We start from the raw sequence: 25,944 nt of genomic DNA on the forward strand, positions 1-25,944 counted from the left end.
ATGCAACTGACACACATCTGGAGAAAACCACCCACCCCTCCCCCACTCCCCTGTGCTCAGAGCAGTTCATTCCCAGAGTGGTCCCGTTGTGAGCGGTCTCGGTGGGTCTGCCCCGCCGGGGCCCCCCTCTCCTGAAGCAGAGCAGGATAGGGAAATCTTGACCAGGGGCCAACAGAAAGTCTACGACTGGCTCCCTCACACCCCCAGAGAGAGGCCCCGAGGCCGCGGAAGCGCCTTATGTATTATAAAGGACACTTTTCTCCCTCGCACCCAGTTTTCCCAGGCTCCAGGAATTCCCCAGGTACTTTCATCACCAAGAAATTCCAGGAGGTTTTGGAACCAAGCCAGATTTCTGAACGTCAGATGACAAGGTGTTTCTAAGGTTAAGGGGGGACCATCATTGCTTCAATATATACCTAGAAGCACCTACTACGGGAAAGCTGTGGAGAATGCTGGGCAGGGCAGAGGTCAACATCTGGTCAGGAGCTTGGGAATCGGAAGGCTGGTCCCGCCTTGACCTAAATGGATCTCTGCTCCTTCCCTGTGGGTGAGGCTATGGGCCTAGTGTCTCCTGTCCTGCGACCTTATGGCTGTTCCCCTGCACAGTGATAGGCAATCAGACCAAAGCAGGCCCATGGGTTCTTCTTCCATCAGGACACACAGGTCAAGAAAGCAGAGGAGATGCATGGAAGTTTCTAGACCCCAAAGTGAATTAGGCTCCAAACGGAGGATTTGGGGGTGGGGAGGGGGACTATTTGGAAGAGTTTTCGTGGGTCATGCTGATCGACATGAGAGGCCAGAAGAAATGAGGTCCTTCTTCTTGGGAGGCCAAAGGGAATCAAGTCTGAGAGCCGAATGGGTTGCAGGTGAGGCGTGAACACTTCTAGAGAAAAGGCTTCCAAGAGGGGGTTCCATCTGGAACCTTGGGGTTCAAGGGCCTGTCTCAGTCTCCATCACCCGGGCGGATGTTCCTCCCCAGGGGGAGAGGATGGGGATGGGGCATGGGCTCAGGGCACCATGTTCCACCACTTGAAGGAGAAGGGCTGCCGGCGCACATTGGTGCCGCAGTGCACCTCCCCGTGCAGCACGTGGTACGAGGTGAAGTCGTCGATGAAGGTGCAGTGGAGGCCCAGCGGCTCCAGCAGGGAGCGCACCTTCTCCTCCAGGCAGCAGCGGCCGTTGATGATGGGCCCGAAGGGCTTGGGGATGCCCAGGTGCTTCCCCAGCACCAGCATGTTCACCTGCAGAGAACGGGGAGCAGCACTTCATCATCCACTCGCACTCCAACACTTTTACTATCCCTGGCAGGACCTGGGTTTGTCCTTTAGGCAGCCTTGCAAGTAGCTACTCGCCCCTTCAGGCAGTGGGAGAGGAACTTGGGTTGGTAAGAACCCTAGACAGCTGTGCATTCCCATGGGCGCATCTTCAGAGCTCACAGTGACAACTTATTTCTCTGGCGACTGCCCTCCTTGTGGGTGGATTGTCGGGGCTGCCGTGTCTGTGCTACACAAACCCCAAACCCCCAGGCTGTAGCTGATAGGACCAGGGTGACCGTCAGACCCAAGCTGGGCCAATCAGGTTCTCTTTCTCCGGTATTTGAAGTTGACATGGTGGGACAGTGGAGTCAATCTCTGCCTGGTCTGTGTCTGTGCTTCTGTGTGGCTGTATTAATATTCATCCCCAGGGACAGAGAAGCAAAGGAAGCCAAAATGGGGGGAGGGGATGAATGACACAGATCCAGAGACAAGAGATGGTTTCAGGCCCTCTTGATGCCCCAGAGCCCTGCCCTCAGCTTCCATGGTATCTTTATATTAAATCTTCTGCACTGGCTGAAGCCAGCTTGGGTAGTCCACTGTCTCCTGCAGTCCAAGAACCTGGACCACTGCACAAGCTCCTGGGGGCACATACATCCCTCCTTAGAGATGCAGGAAGGAAAGGGCGTGATGAGAGGCTTTGCAAGTGAGGAAATCGAAGAGGGCAGGAAGTCAGCCAGAAAGGAGAAGGAAAAATGGGGGGATGAAGCAATGGTGGTGTGGACAGGCTCCCTGCAAGACTCTGACGATGGGCAAGTCTAGTTCCTCTGAGGGATGGAGGTGGGGAAGGGATGGAGAGGGAGAGAAGGAGGGGTGGAGAGGTGAGCTGGGCAACTGACAGCAGTGCTACTCAAAGTGCGGTCCTCAGAGAGCAGCATCAGCGCCTCCTGGGTGCTTTCTTGTTAGAAAGGTGGCAGCATCTCAGGCCCTACCTCAAACCTGCTGGATCAGAACCCCTGAGGAGGGCCCCCACTGGTCCAGGTGTTCCAGAGGCAAGTTCAAGTTTCAGGGGCACCAGAAGTAAAGCCTCTGGGGCTCGATCAAAGGCCACTTCTTCCGTGAAGCCCTCTTGGATCTCCAGTGCTACCTCTTAGGCCGGATGTGCTTTGTCTCAACTCTGAACTGCCACATCACTTTATCACACAAAATAGATTGCTGGGGCATGCCCTCGGAGAGGTGAAGAGAGTTTCCTCCAACCAGATTTGATTGGACGCTCCATGGGAGCAGGGAGCTGCTTGAAACATCTCTGTATCTCACGCAGGGTACCCTAATATGTGAGGGATGGATGAATAGCTGTGAGCTGGGAAGAAGGGAGCAGAATGGGCATCTGAGTTTCCAGTGGATGCTATGTGCTTTACACGCATGGCCTTATGAAATCTTTTGTTCACTCCAGAAATATCAAGAGAATCCGTGGGAGGAGAGAAGGGGCCTTCCCTGATGGCCTCTGAGCAAGACCTTTGCCAACGAGCATTGTGTAGTGACCATGACAGCCAACTAGTCCTTCTGCTGGGCACCATGGGACCTCTGATTCTCCCCAACCAGTCACTGCAATCCCAAACGTGGCAGCGACCAAACGTCTTGTCCTCTGGGCAGCAGAGGCTTGGAGCCTAATTTAATGAAACCTTAAGTCACAAGTGGGAGCCTCACCAAGTCAGGGAAGAAGGCCAGCGCTTTTCTCCTCTCCATCTTGAAGAGCTGGGGGATGTCAATGATGTCACAGTCGGTCAGGCCCAGCTCCCGCTTCAGCACCTCCCGGTTCCAGTCAATGCAGCTCTGGGGGAGGAGGAGGGCAGAGTTGGGGAGACGTTGCCAGTGTTCAGGGAGACCCAGGGGATCATGCCTGGTTAAGGATGGGCAGGATGTCCAGGTACCCATGGACCAACTCTGCACACAAACCCTCTTTGTGCCCCTTCATCAAAATATACCTGCCCCATGTCCCACCCCTCACAGCCCCCTACTGGGGCTCAAATGAGAGTGTTCCAGAGTGTCCCATCCTTGGTCTCCTCTCTTCTCCAGATCCTTCACTCCTTAGGGGATCCCCTACAGTCTCATGGTTTACAACACCAGATAATGACAGCTCCCAAACTCCTATCTCCCAAGCGCTTTATAAAGCCCAGCCTCTTTCCTGAGCTCAGACATGTAAGGATAACCACCACTCTGACAGGCACATCAGATGTGATGGGTCCAAAGGCAAATTCTTCATTTCTACCTGCCCCTCTGCCATGTTCTTCAGTTCAGTAAATGGAGCCGCTGCTCGGGCCAAAAGCCTTGGTGTCATTCTCGCTGCCTCCTTTCCTGTCACTCTATATCTGTCATCAGCAAGTCCCATGGGCTCTGCCTCTAAAATATATCCCTGATCTGACCTCTTCCCACCACATCTACTGCTTCCACCTGGAGGAGAGGCATCCCCTCCCACCTGGCTGCCTGCAGCATCTTCCTAACTGGTCTCCGTGCTGCTTCTGCTCTTGCTCATGTGACAGCTGTGACAATGCTCCTCGCAGACCTTCAACTACAGGAGTGGAATTGACCAAGAGCCCTTGCTGCCCAGCTCCAGCTTCAAAATCTTTTCTGTGTTGGCGTCTGAAGCCACACCTCCCACCGGCTGCTAACTGCCCATGGCTGAGCGCTACGGGGACACTAGAGCAGACTGTTTCTGGGAGACGGGACCCCTCTGATGGTTGACAGGCTTGCGGCATCCCCCACAGCTTTGCCAAACCTGACTTTGACTGTATGACAGTATAGGATGCATCCACCCCCGCTTCTGGCCCTGTCCTTCCCTCGGGGCCAGCTCTCCCAGCCCCCTCCAGCTCCCTTCCTCTTTCCTTCCTGCAGGCATTGTCCCTAAAGCAACCCTAGTGTGTTTAAACCCCCATCTTCGCATTTGCTTCTTGTAGGGCCCTGTGCTGGATGCAGTTTGCTCTGCTGGGCCCACTGTCCCCACTTCTTCTCTCCTCTGTGCCCTGGGAGGCTGACCCTTGGGCATCAGGGGCTCCCATACCTACTGGCTTCCAGTTGGGTCAGCCAATGGGGGCACTGGCCAGAGGTGGGGGGCTGAGAGTGCAGTTGGGGTCTTTGTCCCCCACCCCACCCCCTGTCGCCGCGCCCTTCCTTCACTGCGGGTTGCCTGTGAAGTCCCAGCTCTCGTCTTTCAGTCTCTTTCTGCAGTGACCCCTCCAGATTCCAGGAACAACTTCCTCCCCTAATTCCTTCGGGACTAGCGGTGGTGACAGCTCCCCTCTTCCCAGCCTAGGGGTACAGCGCAGTCCCTTGCTGATTTCCTCAAATCTCCCCTGTGCTTTTGGGAATACTCCCTTATAAACTTTGCTGTAGTTCTCCAGCTTGAAGGGCTGCATGTTTCCTGCTTGGACCTGCTGTCACCATCCCCCACGCCCCACCGCGATAGGTGATATTTGCTCAACACAGCAACAGAGAGATCATTTCAAAGCGTAAGTCAGATCAGGTCCCTCCTCTGCTCAAATCTCCCAGTGGCCTCCAATCTCACGCGGAGTCACAACCAAAGTCCTAGTGATACTTTACAAGGCCTTGTGTGACCCCATCTCCCTTCACCCAGCATCGGCCTCTTGGCTCATCCTTAAATACTCCAGGCCCCCAGGGTCATTGTCTGTGCTGTTCCCTCTGCCTGGAATGCTTGTCCCCCTCACGTGCACCTGGCTTACCCCCTCATTTCTCTTGGGTCAAAGTCAGGGTTTAGAGGCCCTCTGTCTGGGCCTGTTCCAGCCTGAGCTTTCAAGAACCATGAGCCTCAGACCTCCATTTATATCCCTGGCCCCAGCCACACCCGCCCTCCACTCAAAGCCCACGGCCCTTGTACCTGCACAAACTTGTTGTAGCTGATGAGATTTCTGTTGGCGAGGACCTGGTTGATGGAGATGGTGTTGACCTGCTGGTTGCCTGTAAAGGAGAGAGAGACATGAAGGGCCGGGCAGGAATAGCACGAGCAGTGAGGGCCACCTGCTCTGGGAAGCAGGCAGGCAGAGGCCAAGTGCGCAGGTTCCGGTCTTGCTGAGTCAGCAGCTCCCTGCCGTTTCCGCTTGGCCCCTGTGCACATCTGGGTGTGTGAGGACGGCCGGGGCAGGTCGCTGCAGCGCTGTGAACTTCAGACCTTCATTCAGGTGCACTGGAGTGGTGATGCCTGTTATGGGAAATGTACAAACACCCCACCCCTCACCCCACGCCCCCAGGGCACTGGATGATGATCGCTCTTCTTCTGGCTGGTGGTGGGGTGGGGCAGGGGCTGGGTCACCCACCTGCCCATCAGTGCCAGCCCTGATGGACACCGTCGGCCCCTGTCCCTGATCTCCAAGAGGTGACCGCAAGGCAAAGGGGCTCCCTCAGGCCTGGCTCTCCTGCCTGCTTGAGAGGGTGCCTGTGGGGACAGGCAGGGCAGGGAAGGGGAGGTTAATGCCAATGGCTCACAATCCTCACAGCTGTCATTTATTAAGCTCTTACCACGTGAAGGCCCTGAGCTCAGTCCTTTCCATTCAGCACCTTATTTAGGCCTCACAGCAACCCCACAAGGTATGCATCATTACCCCCACTTCGCAGATGAGGAAACTGAGGCTCAGAGAGGTAGGAAGACTTGGCACAGATCTTGCAGCTAGGAAACGGGATGTTTGTGATTCCAACCCAAGCCCAGGGCTCATGAAGGGCTGAAACCTTGACCAAGGGAAAGCGGAGGGCTTGCTGGACCCACCCGCTCACGGGTAGGCTTGGCCTCCCCCCCATCCCAGTTGGAGTCAGACAGCTGAGGTCCAGTCCCAGCTCCACTGCATTCTTGCAGAGGCCTCTGGGCCAGTGACTTCCCCTCTGTGAGCCTTTCATTCTTGGGTATGAAGTGGAGAGACAGTAATCCTCACAGGCTCTCCTGAGATCCAGTGGGATAATGTGCATGGACCACACAGCTGTGACCCGGCACACGCAGTAGGTGATGACTGAGGTGCGCTGGGTCCCCAGGGCCACTACCCTGGGGGTCAGCTCTCCCAAGCAGCGAGGCGGGGATGCATGGCCCGACAGTGTGAATTCCCTCCCCATCTCTCCCAGCTGGGCCATTGCAAAAACTGCTTAGCTTATTTCTGGTCCTTGTTCACTGTAAACCAGGTGCTTCCAGGAAAGTTGAAGATGGCTTTTCCCTAGCCTGGTGCAGGAAATTTGGGTTTGAGGATTTTTCAGGTTTGGTGTGGGCTCTAAGGAGTCTATTCATGGTCCCTATGGGAGAAATGAGGTTGGGGAAAATTCTCTCTCTTCCACTTTACAGCTGGGCTCCGGGGTGATGATTGTGGATGGGGAGTAAGGGGTCATGGGAAGTTATATTTAGGAGCTTCTAAATTCTGTGGAAGCTTTTCTTTCAGTGGTAGGTTTGGTCCAGGGTGGGACTGTTCATGAGCCCAGGCTCCAAGCCCCAATAGATGCTCCATGGATCAATCAGATTTCACTCACAGAGCCCAAATTATTAAGATTTCCAAGACAGCGGGGCAAAGCATTAAACCCCAAGTGCTGGGCCCTTCTGAGCGAAGGGCCCAGTCTGACTGAGCTGGTCACATGCCCACGAAGCTGGCCATGTCTCCGCTCTGTCCACGCCCACCCCAAGCCCATCAGTCATCAAGGCGCTCCCTGCCAGCTCTGCCCCAGTCCGGGATGGCTATGGCTGGTGGAGCAAGGGATCTCAAACCTGGGGGGACAGCCCTGCCTTAAAATGTGCCATTCCTTTCTCAAGCCACGATGTGCACTGATCTAGGTGAAGGGGGCGGGAAAGCTGGGATGAGGGACACAGCACTGGTACCCACCAGCAACCCCTTGGAACAGGAGGGCCCTGCCGTGGCCCCACTTCTGCTTTTCCTGGAAGAGCTTGAAGCAGGCGCTAGGGCTGGCCAGGAGCATCCGGAAGCCCTGTGTGGAGAAAGAAGACTTGGCTGAGCTTCCTGGCCTAAGCACAGCTCCCTGGAGCTCATCCCCCAACCCAGAGCTGTCCCTCAAGTCCTTACCTTCCCATCTGGGGCAGGGACAAAACTCAGAAACTCATCCACATGGCCCACAGTCAACCAGTCCACAAAGAGCTCCACGGGGGGCTGCACCTTCTGTGCGTGGAGGAAGTCCCGAACCACCTGGGTGACCCTGCGACCCCTTGACCTGGGGCCCAAGGGGTTAAAAAAAAAGTTGCTTAACTTAAAACAAAACAAAACTATGCAGAAATGGAATGACAAGAGTCCAAGATTTCTGCAATATCTGCCCAAAAAACGCATCGCTTTTGTAATCAAAAAAGACAATAAATATATATATATATATATTTTAAAATTACACTCAAGGTGAGTTCTCGATGAGGCAGACACAGGACAGGTCAATCACACCAGGTCAGTGATGCACCCAGGTCTCACCATCCAGGCACATCCTCAGAACTACCCTGAGACCCCATCCTCACACTCTCCAAGAGACTTATTTCACCCCCATATTCAATCAATGGCTGGGCAGTTCTTCCTTGAGTTTAACTTACATCTCTCTTGCTGCAGCTTCACCTTTCTGCACCTCAGTGGGGAGAGAGGGTGATCTTGTCTCACAGCCCTGGCATCTGATGTTCATGAATTTAAACCCCAACCTTCTTTTGCCTTCTGAAAAAGTATCTAATGGCATGACCCAAACTTCCCCTTTCTGTGAGATCATGTGTCTGTGGGCAGTTTGTCCCTTCCGAAGCTTCTTGATTCATCTGTTATTTGATCACAAGTCTGTTCTAACTGCTTTGCTGAATTTGGTTGACTCTATGTCCTGGTCTATTCCATAGCAAATAATCATTAACTATAACCCCTTTTCTTCTCCAGCAGTACCCCTGTGTCACATGTTGAACAAGAGACATCATGTTATGCTCTCTGTGCTACTGCCATTTCACTTTTTGTGTCCTCTATTTCCCTTCTGCTCTCAGGAAAAGAGCTGACATTAGTCATTTACATCATAGTATGAACAAGCATTGATTTAAATGCAATTTCTTCCAGGACTGTTGAGACTTAAAGTTTTTCCTTCTGTAACTATTAATCAATAGCAACATCTATTTATTTTCTGAATCAGAAGACCTAAGTCTAGTCGTAACTTTGCATCCTGTGTGACCTTTATCAGGTCACTCACCTTCTCTGGGCCCACTTGTGAAATGAAAGTGTTGGACTGAACGATGTCTGGGTCTGGTCTTCTCAAACTCCCCGAGGTAAGTGTGGACAGTGTCTGAAGAACATCCCACTGCTCCCACCACCACCACATTCAGGACTACCTTTTTTCTGGCTCTCTTCCTGCAGTAGAATGGCCCCTCCTCCAGCCACCATCAACCCCCGCCCCCCTCAGCCTCCACCCCAAGAACACCTCTCCTTGCTTCTCTCTCACCCAGGCAGGTTGCCCCCAATGAGGATCCTCCCCAGGGGGTACTCCTTCCCGTTGGCCACCACTGGGGGGCTGACCTCCAGGTTTCCAAAGGAGTCCAGGCGACTCACAGAGTTGTCTCGCGGCTCCCGAGTCACGTAGCCGAAATCTGGACCCTGTTAGGGGAAACTGAGTCAAGCTGGGGGGTGGAGAGGGCTCGCCAGGAAGAGCTTGAACCAACTTGCTGGGCTCTAAACACCTTAAAGACGGGGTGGGAGTAGCCACCCATTCTTCAGATGGAAATACTGAGTCAAAGATGGGGCTCCAACCTGTTGATATTTCACGCACGCTCAGAGATGCATGCCTGCCAAAGTTGGGAAACACACAGCCCTCTAGCCCTGCTGCCGGATGTGATTCCCCATGGTCACTGGGAAATAGCAGAGGTTGCTCCTACACTCCCCATTAGACATGGAGCCTGAGGCCACAGCCACCCCCTTACCCTCTGCACAGTCTTCCTGCCCAGTCCAGCTCTAGGGCAGGTATCTGGCTGCTCTAGAGTGGCCTGTTCTTGGGGACCAAGAGACTGGTGATGGCCCTAGGAGCATCAGGTTTTCAACTCTGGAAAAAGGGAGAACTCCCCAGGACCACCTCTTAGAAGGAATGTAGACAATACTGAGAGCTGGAGGAGAGCGCCTCTCACTTTGGGACCCACTGAGGGCTTGGAGAGACCTTCTGATCTCTATGGCATCAAGGGACTCTCCCCTCTTTCCTCAAGGTGGGGGGTCTGTTAAGACACACTATTTTATTACCAATGATGACACCAGCTAACTGTGCTATCCGCTTCCTCTGTGTGGGCATGGAGAAGCTTCACAAGCACCTGGGAGGCCAGGCTAACATATCGTTATTACTGATGAGGAAACTGAGGCTCAGAGAGGGGAAATTACTCGTGCAAGATCACACAGCATGTGAGTGACAGAGCCACGTTGTTCTGACTCCAAAGCCTAAGTTTTTAACAGCTGTACTGTCCCGCCTCCCCCTGGCTAAGGCTGCCAGATTTAGTAAACAAAGAGACAGGAGATGTCCAGTTCAATTTCAATTTCAGATAAATAACAAATATATTTTTAGTATAAGTATATCCCATACATTGTATGGGATATACTTATCCTAAAAAGTTACTCATTGCTTAGCTGAAATTCAAATTGAACTGAGCATCTCCTGTATTTTACCTGGCAACCCTATTCCTGTCCCTAAAGAACACAGTTCCCAGTCTGGCCTTCAGGGTAATGTCCCTCAGCCCTCAGGGCTAGGCTGTGGCCGGGACCACTCACCAGGATTCTTTTGTAAGGGAAGTCCTGTAGTTCCCCATTCCTGGGGGAGTCAAAGACCACAGGGAAGGTCTTGTGCGGCGCCTGAATGTAGCCCATCTCCATCTCGTCCTGCAAACATGAGGGACACACAGCTGAAGTTGATATCCAATAAGAAGCTCACTATTTTGTGCCTGGTCCTGCTCTTTACAAATATTAATTCCATTAGTCTTCATGACACACCCATGTGGAAGCACGATGATTACCCCGTAATACGAATGAGGACAGTGAAGAATAGAGAGGTCTAATTAATTGTCCAAGGGCACACAGCTAACCAGCGGCATAGTCAGGATCTTAAACCAGCCAGCCTGGCTCCAGAATCCTGCACTGAATCACCTCATTGGATGAACCCCAAGCTGAAATAAAAGCTTCTTATTTGGCATTCGAGGTCTCCCACGTCAACTCTTGCCCTTCACAGAAACTTGGCCCTGGCCAAAGAGAACACGTCCTTTCACCTGCGTCCCACCTCTGGGCCTTTGCACACACTGGCCCTCTACCAGAACCACCATCCATTGAGTTCCAGCACAGCCCTTACCAGCTCTGTGGCCCTAGACATTTGTCCCCTCTGAGAGCTCCTTCTGTACGGGGGTGTTAACAGGTATTGTCAGGAAGATGAAATGATGCTACACATGGCCTGTAGCAAGTGCTCAATAAATGACACAAATCATTATCCATTCGCCAAATCTGGTCCAGCTCAGATGCCCCCTCCAGGCAGTCTTCCCTCATTCCTCCAGAGAGAGGTGATGCCACCCTCCTCGAGACCTTGCTGGCACTTTGCCAGAACCCTGCTACTTCTTAAATGGTTGGAGTGGGGGCTTTTGTCACACCCATTCACTACGTCAAGGCTTCTCAGCCTCAGCATGACTAACATTTGGGGCCAGATAATTCTGCATCGTGGGGGCTGTCCTGTGCATTGTAGACTGTTTAGTAGTGTCCCTGGCCTCTTCCCACTAGAAGCCGGTAGCGTCACCACCCTCAGTGTAGCAACCAAAGACGTTTCCAGATATGGCCAAATGTCCCCTGGGGGGACAAAAATCACCTTCCTTTGAGAATCACTGGTTCAGGCTGTTGAGGGCAGGAAGCATGTACCCCACACCCCACCTCTGCCATCCCCTTCAGGTCCCGCCCAGTGCCTCGCCCAGATCCCATGCATGAATGGACGCTGAGTCCAATGTCAACAGTGTGCTGGCTCTCCATATAGTTGTAGAGAGAGGGAAAGAGCTCTAGTCTAGAATCGGAAAGAGCAGGGCCCTGGAGAGGGTGATCCCAGCCCTGGTCCTCCTGGATATTCCCAGCAGCACCCGCGTTGGGATAGGCCAGCCTCTCCATCCAGGATAGCATCCCGTGAGTGCCGCCCAGCGGCTGCAGTACCTGGATCCAGCGGTCATTGCGGTTCTCAGCCTGTGGGCAGATGGTCAGCTTGCAGCCAGCCCTCCTGGCCAGCTCCGCCACCGAATCCACAAAACCCATGTTGTTCTTCACCCTGCGGACAAGCCGGGGGAGAGTGGCTCAGGACAGAGCCAGGCCAGAGGGGCCGCCAGGGTCAGAAGGACACCCAGCACCCCCTAGACTCACTGGCACACGTACACCTCCAGGGGTGGCAGGGTGCTGGGCGTCATGATCCAGGGTGCCACGCGAAACACCACGGTGTCAGTGAAGATCGGGGACTGATAGAAGTCCTGCAAGGGGGAGACCGGGGAAAAGGGCACTGGCCTCAGGGTGCAGAGCCTGGGTGATTCAACGGCCACCGAGGTCTTGCCCAAGCTGCTTGCTCCTTAGTTTCTTCCCTTCCTTCCTTTCTTTTTTTAGTTAATGGAGGTGCTGGGGATTGAACCCAGGACCTCCTGATGCTAAGCATGCACTCTACCCCTGCGCTGTACCCACCCGCCTTGCTCCTTAGTTTCTAGACAGGCAGCAGCCAGGTGGCCGGGAAGCCTGGGATCTTCCACGCCTGCAGTTCCCGTCTATCCCAGGAATGGAGGCACCTTTTCACCCTCTCTGTCCTGGCCACCCCTACCTCATTGGAGTAGTCCAGCAGGGTGACGTGGAAGGAGATGAGCCCCGAAAAGCCAGCATCGGGGAAGGAGAGCCCCTCCACGAAGAAACGCTCCTCGTCCCCGTGGAAGCGGGGCACCTCATACGACAGCTTGTCCTGGCCCAGCACGTGCCTGTAGGCCTCGCAAGAGTCCTCGGGACCTGGGAGGGGACAGAAGGGGTGGCAGTAGCTCCCTAGCAGGCCTGGGGTGCATGAGGGATGCAGAAAGGTCTGTTCAACCTCTCTCAAAAACATAAGCCAGACAACAACTCCTGCCTCCTGCCTCCCACTGGCAAATGAGAGAAAGATGCTTAAGTCACAGCATGAGCAGGGCAGGGTCAGGGAAGAGAGGGCATTCCTTTCTAAGATAGGTGTTCAGATCTTTTGGAGGGCAACTTGGTGGCTATTAACAAAGTAATTTTACCCCTAACCAGCAATTCCAAGTCTAGGTATCTTTCCTACAAAATAAGTGTACAAGGATGTTCACTGTTACTTATTCACTCGTTGAACAAATATTTACTGAGCACCTATTGGGCACCTATGAGGCATGGTTCTGGACTCAGGACATAGCCATGAGCAAGGTCCCTGCCCTCCAGGCACCTATATGGTTGTAAAATCAAATCACAGCAAAAACTATGCGTTCAGGGGACCAGGTCAGTTACAGCCCCTCCGTGCTGTGGAATTCCATGCAGCCATGGTGGAGACTGAAGCAGAGCTAAATAAACACACAGAGAGATGTGTTGGAGATACAACTCAATGAAAGAAACCATTTGGAAAGCAGAATATGTGCATACACACAAACACACACCATGCACATTTAGTGCATATAGGAAAACAGTCAGGAAGGACCAAACTGTTAACAGTGAGCACATTTTAAGAGTCAAGATTCGGGGTGTGGATAGAGAACTTTCATTTTTTACTTTACATACTTCTGTATTTTAAAAGGAGCATATCATACTTTATATGATATGCATTACACATCATATACATTCGTATTTTAAGGGGTATTTAATATCCTTGCTTGTACTTGTGATAATGGCATTGGGACTATGTAAAGCAATAGTTTGGGTTTTTTTTAGGGGGGAGACGCAAATTGAATTATCACCAAGGCAAATAGCCATGGTGTCTGGGGCTGCCTTTCTTTACTTATTTATAAAACATTTCAGGGTTTTTTCCTTTTTTTAATTTTTCTTATCGTTACATTTATTTTTATTTTGGGGGAGGAGGTAATTATGTTTGTTTATTTATAAAAATTTTCTTTTAGCTTTGTCAGTTAATCTTTCCAAATATTTGAGAGAGAAATAACGCCAGTCTTGTTTATTTATTTTTAATGGAGGTACAGGGACGGAACCCAGGACCTCATGCACGCTAAGCACATGCTCTGCCACTGAGCTGTACCCTCCCCTGTCGGGACTGCCTTTAAAGCCCTTCAGTAAACAGAAAAGGGTTGATGAAGCAGGAAAGACAAAATAGTGACAACTGTTGACTCCGAGTGGTTGGCATGGTGGGCTTTCATTACACTGTTCTCTACTTTGGTGTATGTTTGAAAGTTTTGATAATAAAAATTTCTAAATGTGCTTAGAACATGTTTTAAAAATGCATTAATCCAGTAAAACAACCTTGGGCACAGCTGTGCAGGGGATGCCAGCTGACCGGCTCCAGAGCCCCCGCGTCTGACTGCGCTTCCTCTGACCCTCCGACCAAGGCATCTCGGGAAGAGCAGTCAGCCTTCCAGCCCCAGGTGGGGAAACTGAGGCCCCCCTGGCAGGGCAGGATGCGCAAGGACTCACCACAGGCGTGGAAGACCCGTGCTCGCTTGGCATCATGGCTGGAGGTGTGGAGGATGAGTTTGTGGTCATCGAAGAGGGCAGCGGGGCCTTGGGTCCGCAGGACCATGACGGACATGTCTTCCAGGTCTGTGGAGCCAGACAGAGGGCGGGAGCTCAGGGGGCCTCTGACACCCCAGCACCTCCAACTCCTGCCTGCCGCCCTCCCCAGGGCACAGGGTGCCAGGACCTGGGTCTCTGAGCCCCAGCTCTGCCCATCCTGTGGAAACACTGAGAACCAACAAGAGCAAACCACGAAGATGTCCATAAGTGTGTGACGTGGTGAGCTACGTCCCACTCTGTGCCTCTGTTCCCTCATCTGCTCAGAGGAACAGGAAGTGGAGAGTGGCCAGCCCGGTGCCTGGCACACGACAGGTGTTCGGGAGATGCATGTAGGGTAAGAAGGCCACCTGGGCTGCAAGCAGGTGAGGAGCGAAGCCTCAGTCCCAGCATCACTCGCTGCTGCCCGCGGCCAGATCCTCTCTCCCTGGGCTTCAGCCTTCCTGTCTCTGAAACCAGGGACAATCATGCCTGCTTTCAGAGTAACTGCAGGCATCTTGGCTGTGAAGCACCTCTCTGGCCCACATCTTTTGGGATGGACTTCCCTGACATCCAGGCCTGCGATGCCTGGGGAGGAAGCCAGAATTGGGGTTGGAATAGGAAACCTTGGATCTGCCAGAGACCGGCTGAGTGACTTCAGGGGTCTCCTGACCTCTGAGCCTCAACAACTTCATTTCTGAATTGCGGAGATGCTGCCCTCCGGCTTGGATGGTTAGAGAATTCTGGGAAAGGGTCTGGCTCACAGTAAGTGCTTAAGTAATGTTAGCATTCTCCACTGCCCTAGAGGGAGAGAAAGGTGAGTCAGCTTATTTCCAGAGCTCTGCCTCAGTGTGCGGGTGCCCACTGGCACTGGGGGTGTTGGGGAGGGTCAGCTGCCAGCCTGAGGCAGGTTTGAAGGAATATCATGGTGTATTAGGAGCTGAAACTCTGGCCCCAAGATCTGCCTTCAAGAGCTGCCCATGTGGGTCAGAATCCCTGCAGGATAGCTGAGCAGTGACCCTGGAAATCCGGGGCCACAAGCTCCCCGTCACCCCCTCACCTTGCAGGCAGTGCACACGCTGGTCACAGTTGTCCTGGTTATCACAGGTCAGATTGTCCCTGTCACAGTTCACCAGCAGGATGGCTCCGTACCCACCAGGCCCCCAGACCCACTGCCGCTGCCAACGGCAAAGCAGAGCTGATGATGGGGGCTCAGACCAGACCAGCGCCTCCCTCCCCAGTGTCCCCGTGGCCAGCCTCTGAACCCCATCTCTTCATCTTCACCCCACCCTCTGAGGATAGGTTCACTTCTGCTCAAGAAATGGAAATGACTCCCTACTGCCGACACCATCAAGTCCAGCTACACATCTGCCTTTCATGGCTGTCTGTGTTATGCCTCCAGCCAATATCCTTTCTCCACAGGCAACTTCCTGATTACTAGATCCATTCCTCCCTCCGGGCCTTGGCCCCTGCTGTTTCCGCACCTGGAATGCCCTCCCTCTGGCATCGCTTTGCAGCCCAGCTCAGGTGGACTTCAAAGTCTTCCTTGCTCACAAAACCCATCTTGACACTTCTCCTCTGAACTCCCAATGCATTAAATGCCACCACAATTCAGCCCAAAGTTCTTAGTTTCATACTTGGTAGATTTCCCTTTTCACCTAGATGAGGGGATCGGCATACTACTGCCAGTGGGCCAAACTTGGCCCAACCACTGCCTGTTTTTCTAAATAAAGCTTTATTGGAACACTGTCACATCCCTTTGTTTCTGTGTTGAATACAGCTCTTTCATCCTAAATGGCAGAATCAAGTCATTGCAACAGAGACAGTACAGCTGTCAAAGCCTGAAACATTTACTATCTTGCTCTTACAGAAAATGTTTGCCAATTCCCAATCTAGATTGAAAACCCAGAAGGATTTTTCCCTGCAAAGGAAGGCCTAGCCTGGGGCTAGGCACCTGTGTGCTTGAAAACTCTTGGTGATGATTTTTCTCTCAGTGAAAGACCCCTTAGCTATGCCTGGTTCCTCTTTGGCTCCCTGACCTCAGCATCAGCTGGGAGGCAGGGGGACACCTGAGTGGCCTCAACCCTCTTAACCCAGCCTAAAGCAGCTCCAAACTCCACGCCCCTTTCGGGTCCCAGGCAGAGATACACTACCTTGTCCACAAAGCTCCTGTCCTGCCTGCCTTCACAGTTCAGGTCGCAATCCAGGGTGATATCTGTAAGGGGAGGGCAGAGGATAAGTCATGACAGGGTTCCCAGGAGCCCAGCACAAGCCCATGGCCTCCAGCTTTTAGTCTCAGTCTCAGGACCCGCCTGGGGCCAAGCAAATAGAAGTCATTTCCAAGAAGACACTGCCCAAAGGTGAGGAGCATCTGGAACCTCCCTCCCTGGGCTAGGGAAAGAGGCCTTGAGGAGGAAGCATGGTCAGAGAAAGGTCAAATGCTGCCCACTCCAGGAAGCCTTCCCTGAACTCTCCCTTTTCTGCATCCCTATGGCCGTCACTGTCTGGGGGCACACCCTGTACTGAGCCCAGGTCATGCTGGATATTCTTGGTCTGTGTGAAGCTGACTCATCTCCTTGGGATGGGGCAGTGAGCCTGGACTTTGGGGTCTAAGAGTCGTGGATGTGAATCTGGGTTCAGCTTCTTCTCAATTTCCCAGCCCCCTTCCCAGCTTCTTAACCATTCTCCCTAGAAACCTTTCTAAAACCCTAGAGATTTTACAATACCAGTGAAACATTCAAGGAGGAGAGGGAGAGAGAAGACCCCCAGCCCCTAGTAGAGAAAGAGAGAATCTGGAATGGTTTTTAATCGTGTGAAATGAATGATACCCAGCCACCATGTAACAGGGTGTGAATCTTACAAACATAACGTGGGGAAAAGAAGCCCAGCCCCAAAGGACGTGTAGAATATGATTCCATCCATAGAAAATTCAAATACAGGCAAAAATAGATTATTTGGGTGTGCATACTTAGATGATCAAACCATAAAGAAAAGCGTGAAATACTTATCACAAGATAGTGGTTACCTCTGGGGGAAGGAGGGAGTTAAGATCAGAGAGGAGCTTGGCGGCAGGGTGTACTCTGGGGCGCTGGTCACGTTCCACGTTCTGTTTCTTGGCCTGAGTGATGGTTGCCTGAGTGTTTGCTTTGTAACTATTCATTACTGTGTGTATGCATACACACACACAACTCACACACATAAAGCTTTGTGCACCTTTCTGTATGTGTATTTTCTTTTTTTTAATTAAAAAATTTTAATTGAAGTATAGTCAGTTACAGTATGTCAATTTCTGGTGTACAGCATCATGTTTCAGTCATATATATAATTACATACATTCATTTTCATATTTTTTTCACTATAGATTACTACAAGATACTGAATATAGTTCCTTGTGCTCTACAGAAGAAATTTGTTTTTTCTGTACGTGTATTTTCCAACGAACAAGGGTGTGTATGTGTTCTGGGGTGGGGTGGCGCAGAGAGGTACCCAACCTCAATCCTAATGAAAGGCAAATTAAAGCAACAGTGAGATACCAACCTCTCAAATTGTCAAAAATGGAAACGGTTGATAATGTACAGTGTTGGCAAGGCACTCTCATATGCTGTTGGTGGGTGTGTAAAGTGGCACGGTCTTTCTCGAACAGTCATTTGGCAATAGCTATCAGAATTTTAAATGTATGTTCCCTGTAACTCACCAGATCTGCTTCTCAAAATGCCTCCTGCACACAGAAAACAAACTATGCTTACCAAAGAGGAAAGAGGAGGCAGGGATAAATTAGGAGTTTGGAATTAACAGATACACATGACTCTATAGATAAACAACAAGGCCCTACTGTGAAGCACAGGGAACAATATTCAATTTCTTTTTATTATTATCTAATTTTAATGGAGGTACTAGGGATTGAACCCAGGACCTTGTGCATGCTAAACAAGCACTCTACCAGTTGAGCTATACCCTCCCCCATATATTCAGTTTCTTGTAGTGATATATAATGGAAAAGAATCTGAAGAGAAAAATATATATGTATGGATATGTATAACTGAATCACTTTGCTGTACACCTGAAACTAACATTGTAAATCAACTATACATTCAATAAAAAATAAGATTTAAAAAAAGGTAAAAATGCTTCCTGCAGATGAGTCATTTTCAACTTTCTTGCTAAGTGTTCTCCAAGTATTTGTACCAATGCAAACCCCCATCCCCAGTGCAAGGAGCTCCCAGATCCATATCCTTGGCGACACTATCTTCCTTTTTAAAAAGTTTTAATTAATTAACTAATAAGTTTCTTTTCGTTTGGGTTCTGATCCTTGGGGCTCAGAACTGAATTGCTAGTTCATATTTTTTGCCTATTTCTATTAATTGTTTGGTTTTCCTTTCTTATTGATTGGCGTTCTCCATCATCTACATACACCCATCAGCCATTCGCATTGCAAATTTCTTCTCCCAACCATAGTTTGACTTTGTACTTGTCCTCTGTTGTACAGAAATTTTTTATTTAAAAAATTTTTTAAATTTTAATTGAGCAATCCTTCCCCTCGTGGCCTGTGCTTTTGTTTTGCCTTGTTAAAACATTGGACTACTCTGAAGTTGAAATGATATTCTCTTATAAAAGCTTTAAAATTTTGACTTTCATTTTGAGATTTTTAACCCACCTGAAATTTATTTACTTTAAAAAATTTTCAGAATTGAAGTATGTTGATGTACAAGATTATATATATAATATAGGTATATAATATAGTGATTCACAATTTTTAAAGGTTATAGTCCTTTTATAGTTATTATAAAATATTGGCTATGTATCCTTGTAGCTTATTTTATAACTAATAGTTTGTACCTCTTAATCCCCCACCTCTATACTGCCTCTCCCCCTTCCCTCTCCCCACTGGGAACCACTAGAGAAATTCATTTTTGAGTATGGTGTGAGGCAGGGCTCCAAGTTCATTGAATGTCACTGGACAATCACATGAGCCTGGGTCTCTGTCCTGGTTCTCTCTGTGACCCCTTGCTCTATATTTAACACTATATTTAACCAATTGCACACGTCCCTTGGTTGAGGCCCCCAGCTTACCAACACAGGTGAGGTAGAGCACTGCGTAGGCCAGGGGCAGGGGCTCATGGCTGGAATGGTAGGAAATCTGAACCTGTGGAGAGATGGGTCCAGGGTCAAGCTGGCTGAAGCCAAGAGCTCTACCCTCAAAACACAGGTCTCGGGGGATCTGGCAGGGAGAGGAGGAGGTCTCAAGAAACTCTGTGCACTCAGGTTGAGTTTACTAACCCGGCTCCTCCTTTAGCCTCCTCTGTGCCATTTATTTTTCCATGCCTCAATTGGCCCACCTGTAAAATGGGAACTATATGTGAGGGACTCCAAGGAGACCCGCATTGCAGTGCTGCCCAGGACTACTGCGGGGTTTGAGCGAGCCTCTACTCCCCTTTGGGTCTCAGTTTCACCAGTCATAAAATGAGGACTTTGGACTGGGCAGGATTTAGCGATTCTCTCTTCACAGTGGGATTCAGATAAGCCTCGACTGAGCCCGGCAAATCTGGGTTCTATGACCTTGGTCAAGGCCCTTCTCCTTTCTGAGCTGCCTCAGTTTCCTAATCTGCAAAATGGGGACCACGCAGGTCTCCACCTCCGAGGATGGTCGTGCAGCTCTGAATCAATCCATGTAAAAGACTGATCCTGTAGGAACGGCCCAAGAACTCCCAGTCATTGTTACTAGGGGGCAGGTGTGGCAGTGAGTGCAGAGTGCAGGAGTCAGATAGCCTGCACTGGGATTCAGGACCCACCGGGCGAAAACATCCCGAGAAAAGTTACTGTTCTTGCTGGGCCTCAATTTCCTCAGCTGTAGAGTGGGGATAATAACAGTTCCATAGGACTGATTACAGGCTGTGAGGATGAAAGAAGGAACCATGTGGCATGCCTGGCACAGTGCCTGGCCCGCAGCAGGCACCCAGTAACTGTCAGGGGTGAGGCTGAAGATGCGGGTGATGATAAAGCAATTCCAGGCGGATGCATCAAAGCCCCTTCGAACCCCGGCCTTCCATGTGGACATTCCCTCCCGATGTGGGTCCCTCAGCTCTCTGGCTCTGATGTCCTCATCTCAGCCAGAAGGCTCAGGAGCTTATAGAGGCCACGCACCTCTCACTCCTGGGAGCCCCGGAATCCTGCAGTTACTGAGCCCCAGCAATGATGCTTGCCTCAGGCAGACAATTAACTGGATCTCGGCCGAAAGTGAGGGGAGGGAAGTAGGGGGACAGTCTGACCACCCTCCTCAATCCCTGTGGTTCTTGGGGCCAAGGAACTCAGGGTGGGGAGGCGCCCACATGGCCTTGGGCTCAATGAGGGGCACCAGGAGGGGCCTCTTACAGGCTGGCTGGTTCCCTTGCTCTGCCCCGGGGCCTCTGTCCTGGCTCTCACTGATCACGCTCCTTCTTGGTGTCAGTTTCCTTGTCTGTAAAATGGGTTCATGGAGTCCTACCCCATCTGCTTCATAGAGCTCCCTGGGTAGGCTAAATCAGAAACACGGATGGTAATGATGTGGGGGTGATGGAGGGAACATGCCCCCAGTGGTCAGACAGGTCTGTGATGAGTTCTAGTTTTCCCACTGATCAGATGTGGCCCCGGACAGTTACTCTGAACCTTGGTAGCCCCACCTGTGACATGAGGATGAGACAGACCTTGACTCTCAGGGCTGTTGTGAGGGCTGGAGGCAGTCAGGGCGCAAAGTCGGTGTTCCTTAAAGGGCCAGTTTTTTGAAGCATCATTCCTGACATGGAGTGGGGACCTGTTACCCACACAACAAGGCCTAGTTCCCATCACCCTTTTAAGGGGTGTCACCTGTGCCAAGCTCAAGGGCCATCCCATTTCTCCCACTTTTTAAATGTCCCCTGCCCTGGGGCTGGAACTTGGCTTCCAGCTGGGCCTTGTTAAACTCACCCTCACTGGCTGAATGAGCAGAGAGAGAAGAGGAAGGGGAGCCATTCTGCCTCTGAGAAGGGAACGGGGTCAGGAAGAGAGTGGGTTGGGGAAGACAAGGCGGCTGGAGGAGGGGGTATCTCTCCAGGCAGTGGCACCCCTCCCCCATCTCTGCTTTCTCTCCTTCATTCAGAGAGGGAGAGATCATGTATCAAGCCTCAGCCTGCAGATGGGGAAACTGAGGCCCAACCCGAAGACCTGACACAACTTCCCCCATCACAAGGGGTCTTGGGAAGCAAGAGCAGGAGCAAAGCCTGGCTCACATCCCGCTCCACACCACCTCCTAGGAGGGAGGTGCTATGACTATCCCCATTTTATAGATGGGGAAACTGAGGCCCAGAGGGGGGATGTGACTCTCCAGTGGACTCACAGTTGGTGTTTGTAAGTCACAGAGCTGGCTGGCACCAGAGCCAGGCGCTGATCCACTGTGCTACCCTGCGCTCTGGGTAAAGAGAGGGCGCCAGGCCCTTATGAAGCTAGATCACTGCCTCCCCACCAACCCCCAGACCAGGGGACCCACTCACATGACTGTCATTGAGGTCGTTGCTGGGAGAGTTCACGACTACGATGATCTCGAACCCCAAATCAAAGTGCCACCGCCTGGTGTCTGCACGCTCCCGCTTCTTCCCCGTGCGGGGAGAGATGTAGACGTCCACGCCGGGGGTCCCGTAGACCTCAAACATCTCTGTGCCCTGGGGTACGGCCCTGGGGAGGACAGGAGCCGTGAGAAGCGCCAGGAGGCGGCCCTTGTTCAGATGCTTGAGTTCTGGCTCAAACATTTGCTTCCTCCAAGAAGCCTTTCCTGACTACCTTTGGCCTCTCAGATCCTCACAGCAAGCCCCTGGGAGCCAAGCCTGGACCCCATACACATTACACAGTCTCACATTCTAAGGTTCTGTGTTTATTAAAATTTCCCTTGTGGGTTCTTCAGGCATTAGTTGTAGAGTTAAAAAGATTGTTGTCCTGCGGAATGCAGTCCTGCAGCTCCAGCTAGGCTTGGTGTCTGAAGTCAGTCTCTTCTTCCTCTGGCTGTCTAGGGGGTGCTCATTGTGCACGCAGGCACTGCCGGGCTGTGGCAAATACACCCACTGCCCTAGAGCCTTTAATCAGGCCAGCCAGATGGGGCTCAGGACCATGGGATCGGTGGAATCCCATGTAGGGAGAGGCTACTGTAAACCAGAGGGGCCAGAAGGCTTCCTGGAAGAAGCAGTACACACATCCAGCTGGGGGAGAAGAGCAGCCGACACTGGCCGAGCCCTTGCCGTGTGCTAGCCCGATCTGAATTTATGTGTATTATGTCATGTAACCCACTCAAAAACTCCAGGAGGTAGGTACTGTTATTGTCTCCCATTTTACAGATGGGAAAATTGGGGTTAAAGTAACTTGTGCAAAGTCATGGAGCTAATAAGTGACAGGACAGGGATCCAAACCCAGGCCTTCTGGCTCCTGAGTCCACATTCTTACCCAAGAGTACTACCATCAGTCTCCATAACCCTTGGCCCCTGGCCCCTGCACCCTTATTGTGGCAGGTTCGGCTAAAGACTTTCCAAACACCAGCTCATCTAATCCTTGGCTCCAGGAGGAGGGACTTATTACTCCCATTTACACGTGGGGAAACTGAGGCTCAGTATGTGCAAGAGGCTTCCTCAGGTTGGCACAGTCAACCATGAAGCCCCCACTCCCAGGCCTTTTCCCTTTCCCACCTCTACCCAGAGGAGAACAGACCTCCTTCAAAGCCCCCTCTTCATTCCTCCACCAGCATGATTCTGACACTTCTCGACATGGCTTCTTTATAAAAAGAGAAATAAATGAAGCTCAAACTGTACTCCCCCAGGGGGCTCCCACTCCAGGGCTTGGCCCTGCCGGAGATCCTCACCAGGCAGGCGGGGCTGGCACACCTGTGTCTCCTCCCAAGCAGGGCCGCCAGCTTTCATAAAATACAGAACATGCAGTCGGACATGAATTTCAGATAAACAACAAGCAAGTGTTTGAGTTTAGGTATAGCCCACGCAATATTTCAGACATGCTTACATCAAAAAATTATTCATTGTTTATCTGGACTTCAGGTTTAACTAGGCATCCTGGATTTTATCTGGCAACCCTACTACCAAAGCTATAATTTCCAGGGCCCTGGCCTGCTGTGCCCTGGGTGTGCGAGCCAGACCATCAGGGGACACGGAGACCCTGGATAGAGAGGCATGGGGACATGGAGACAGAGAGAGACAAGGAGACATGAAGAGATATGGAGAACCAGAAAGACAGAGACTCGTGGAGATGGAGATGGAGCCGGGTATGAAGGGCCCCCAGCACCCTGCCCTCAACCCCAAACTGCTCCTCAGACCCCAGGTCTCCACAAGCTCAAGCTGAACACCTTTGCTGGTCCTTCTTTGATGTTGTTAAAGTCCACCCAGTTCCCAGGCCCCAGCCCCTGGCTTCGGGTATTTCAGTCCAGCTCCCCTGCACCTCACTGGCACAAGCCCTGTGTGATACCAGGGGACCCCTGATGAAGATGGAAGCGCCCCTGCCCAGGAGGCTCCCAAAGAAGCTGGGGGCTCGATGGCGCCACGACCAGGGTCAGGAGTCAGGTTCTAGACCAGGCTGTGTCACACATCAGCCAGGTCACCTTGAGTAAATGACCTGGCCTCCCTGGGCTCAGTAACCTCGCGCTATAAAGTGGGATAATGACACCTGCCGGGCCAACCTCACGGGCAATTGTGAGGCTCAAGTGCAATAATATACGGGGGAGTCTTGGAAAACGACCAGCCCGGGACAGGGGAAGGGTTTATTAAGGTAAATTAGGGCGCAGGAAATGGATAGGTGGAAGCAGGTTGAGAGGGTGGGTTGTGTCTGGAGAAGACTTCCCAGAGGAAAGCAGCTGAGCCAAGGACGAGGGGGAGGGGCTTCCACTCCAGAGCCGTAGGAGGTCAAGTGTAAACTCAGGCTACAAAGAGCTCATTTTCATTTTTCCCCTATGTAATAGGGAGCCAGCGATGGTTCTTGATGTGAGCAGTAACACAATGGAGCCATGGCAAGATGGTTAAGCCTGTGGACTCTGGGGCTGGGCAGTCTGGTTCAAATCCCAGCCCTATTGCTTGCTAGCTGTGTGACCTTAAGGGAGTGATTTGGCCTCCCTCTGCCTCAGGGTCTACATCTATAGCATGGGGTGATGGAAGGTGAAAGAAGTGGGCGTGTGTGAACAGTTGGGATGAAAGTTGGAGGCACCTCAGCTCATGCCCTCATTTCACTGCTGGGGAAACTGAGGCCCAGAAGAGTAGGGACTAGACTAAAAGGCCATGTCCTAGACTCCCAGTCCAGTGATCATGCCCCATCATGTGGCTGTATCTTGGGAAAATCAAAGGGGTGGCTGCTAGGAAAGCCTGCATCAGGTATGGAAGGCTCAAGATCCCCCATTTCCTGGAGGACAGGGGAAGCGGCCAGAGTCTCACCTGGATTAAGTTCTTCTTCCAGCCAGGCCACCCCGAGCTGCCAGAGTGCTATTCTAGGCACACCCCCGCCCAGCCCTGGGGGCTCATGTAGTTGAGAGCCTCGGGCTCTCCGCAGCTGAGTCTGTCCACACGTAGGACAGTCCAAGAGCCTCCCAAGCACTAAGCCCTTCCAGCCAGCCTGAGCGCCCAACTGATTCAGTGGCACAGCCAGTCTAGGAGCTGGTGTACGTGGGGAAAATATGGTGGGATGACCAACAGTTCTGGTTTGTCAGGGACAGAGGTGTTTCCTGGGGTGCAGTGCTAAAACCTAGAAAAGCTTGGGCAAACCTCACAGTGGTCAACCTCAGACCTACCTGTTGAAATGCAGATTCCAGAAACATAAGCACTGTGGGCAAAGCTCTAAGACCTGCATTTTAAACCATACTGATGCCCAGTGAAGTCTGAGGACTATGGCTAAGGATGGACTGTCTCAGAAATGCTGGACCCTGACCCCTACCCCTGGGAGTGTGGGCGTGACTCCCTGTGAGCCCACGTGCTCCTGGGAATCAAGGCAGGTCAGGTGTCCCTTTAGATTCCTGTCACCCTTTCAATGGTGAGGATGACGATAGTGACAATGGTGATGAAGACAGCTCCCCTAGCCTTATGATGTTGGTACTATTTTCCCCACTTTACAGATAAAAAAAACAAGGCTTAGAGATGCCAGGTGACTTGCTCAAAGTCACACAGCTGGTAAGTGACAGAGCCAGGACTCACAGCCAGCTGTGTCCCAACTCCCTTCCCAAACACAAACCTATCTTCTCCCTTCATGTGCTCAGAGCCTCAGCCTCTGGGAAAATAAAGCCAGACATTTGAGGCCTGGGAAACTGATGGGAAAGGTCTTTATGCTGAAAACAGAAAGGATGAAAAGATGAGCATTAGGGTCCCCAACATGCTGGCCCGCGGGAGCAGAGGAGACCAAGGCCCAGGCAGCTTAGGCTCTGGGTGGGAGTACCAGCTGCCCCTCCCTGCGCAGTGAGGATCCCAGATTCCCGAGTCGGCCAGCCTCACAGATAGAACCAGGTTCAGGCAATCGCTGCCCCTCCTTAATCCTACGTTCTTCATGCCCCCAGAAAATGGCAGCCACACAAACCCTTTTTACAAAGTCCAAATACTTAAGAGAGTTGAAGATGCATCCGCCTTCCAGAGGCCAGCTCTCCGCACAGGCAAGTCAGAGCTCTTACACCAAACAAAATCTGGTGGAGACAGAAGGGCGGCTGCTTTATCTAATCAGGGAGGAGGCTCAGAGGTCTCCATGAACTGAGTTTGAAGCCTACTCTGTAACCGAGCAGAACCCTGTGGGGCCTTTCCAGAACAGATGCCCCTTACCCCCACCATGTTCTCTGCCTGCCTCCTGTCTGTAGAAAAACTTTAGTCTCCTAGGCTTCCCCATGTTCCAGAGTACACTGCATCAGAGAAGGGAGAAAATGCAGAAAGAAAGGAAAACAGCCAAGCAAGACAAAATAATAGTAGTTTAGTCATTAAACAAAGTCAAAGACGTTTAATTCCTCCTCAAGGGTTGTAGATAATATTCTGAGCCGTATCTCCAGA

General features: G+C 51.7%; 1 protein-coding gene across 2 annotated transcripts in view; it reads right to left on the reverse strand.

Moving 5' to 3' along the window:
• Nucleotides 1-399: 399 nt before the first annotated feature.
• Nucleotides 400-25,944, reverse strand: part of PADI3 (peptidyl arginine deiminase 3) — a 29,152-nt gene continuing 3,607 nt past the window's right edge. Inside the window, exons 2-16 of one of the 2 annotated variants that reach the window (XM_072975276.1) lie at nt 21,436-21,616; nt 19,004-19,076; nt 16,087-16,148; nt 14,994-15,111; nt 13,859-13,984; nt 12,051-12,229; nt 11,621-11,712; nt 11,405-11,516; nt 9,998-10,105; nt 8,694-8,845; nt 7,316-7,460; nt 7,118-7,220; nt 5,146-5,225; nt 2,961-3,086; nt 400-1,241 (exon numbers count right to left, since the gene is read on the reverse strand). In XM_072975276.1, the coding sequence (XP_072831377.1) occupies nt 1,008-1,241; nt 2,961-3,086; nt 5,146-5,225; nt 7,118-7,220; nt 7,316-7,460; nt 8,694-8,845; nt 9,998-10,105; nt 11,405-11,516; nt 11,621-11,712; nt 12,051-12,229; nt 13,859-13,984; nt 14,994-15,111; nt 16,087-16,148; nt 19,004-19,076; nt 21,436-21,616 (1,891 nt within the window). In that variant the 3' untranslated portion in view covers nt 400-1,007. Of the gene's footprint in view, nt 1,242-2,960; nt 3,087-5,145; nt 5,226-7,117; nt 7,221-7,315; nt 7,461-8,693; nt 8,846-9,997; nt 10,106-11,404; nt 11,517-11,608; nt 11,713-12,050; nt 12,230-13,858; nt 13,985-14,993; nt 15,112-16,086; nt 16,149-19,003; nt 19,077-21,435; nt 21,617-25,944 lie in introns of both variants that reach the window. The other variant, XM_006196700.4, reaches the window with a different exon arrangement.

This window comes from Vicugna pacos, chromosome 13 (genome assembly GCF_048564905.1).
Source record: "Vicugna pacos chromosome 13, VicPac4, whole genome shotgun sequence".
Taxonomy (NCBI): Eukaryota; Metazoa; Chordata; class Mammalia; order Artiodactyla; family Camelidae; genus Vicugna; species Vicugna pacos.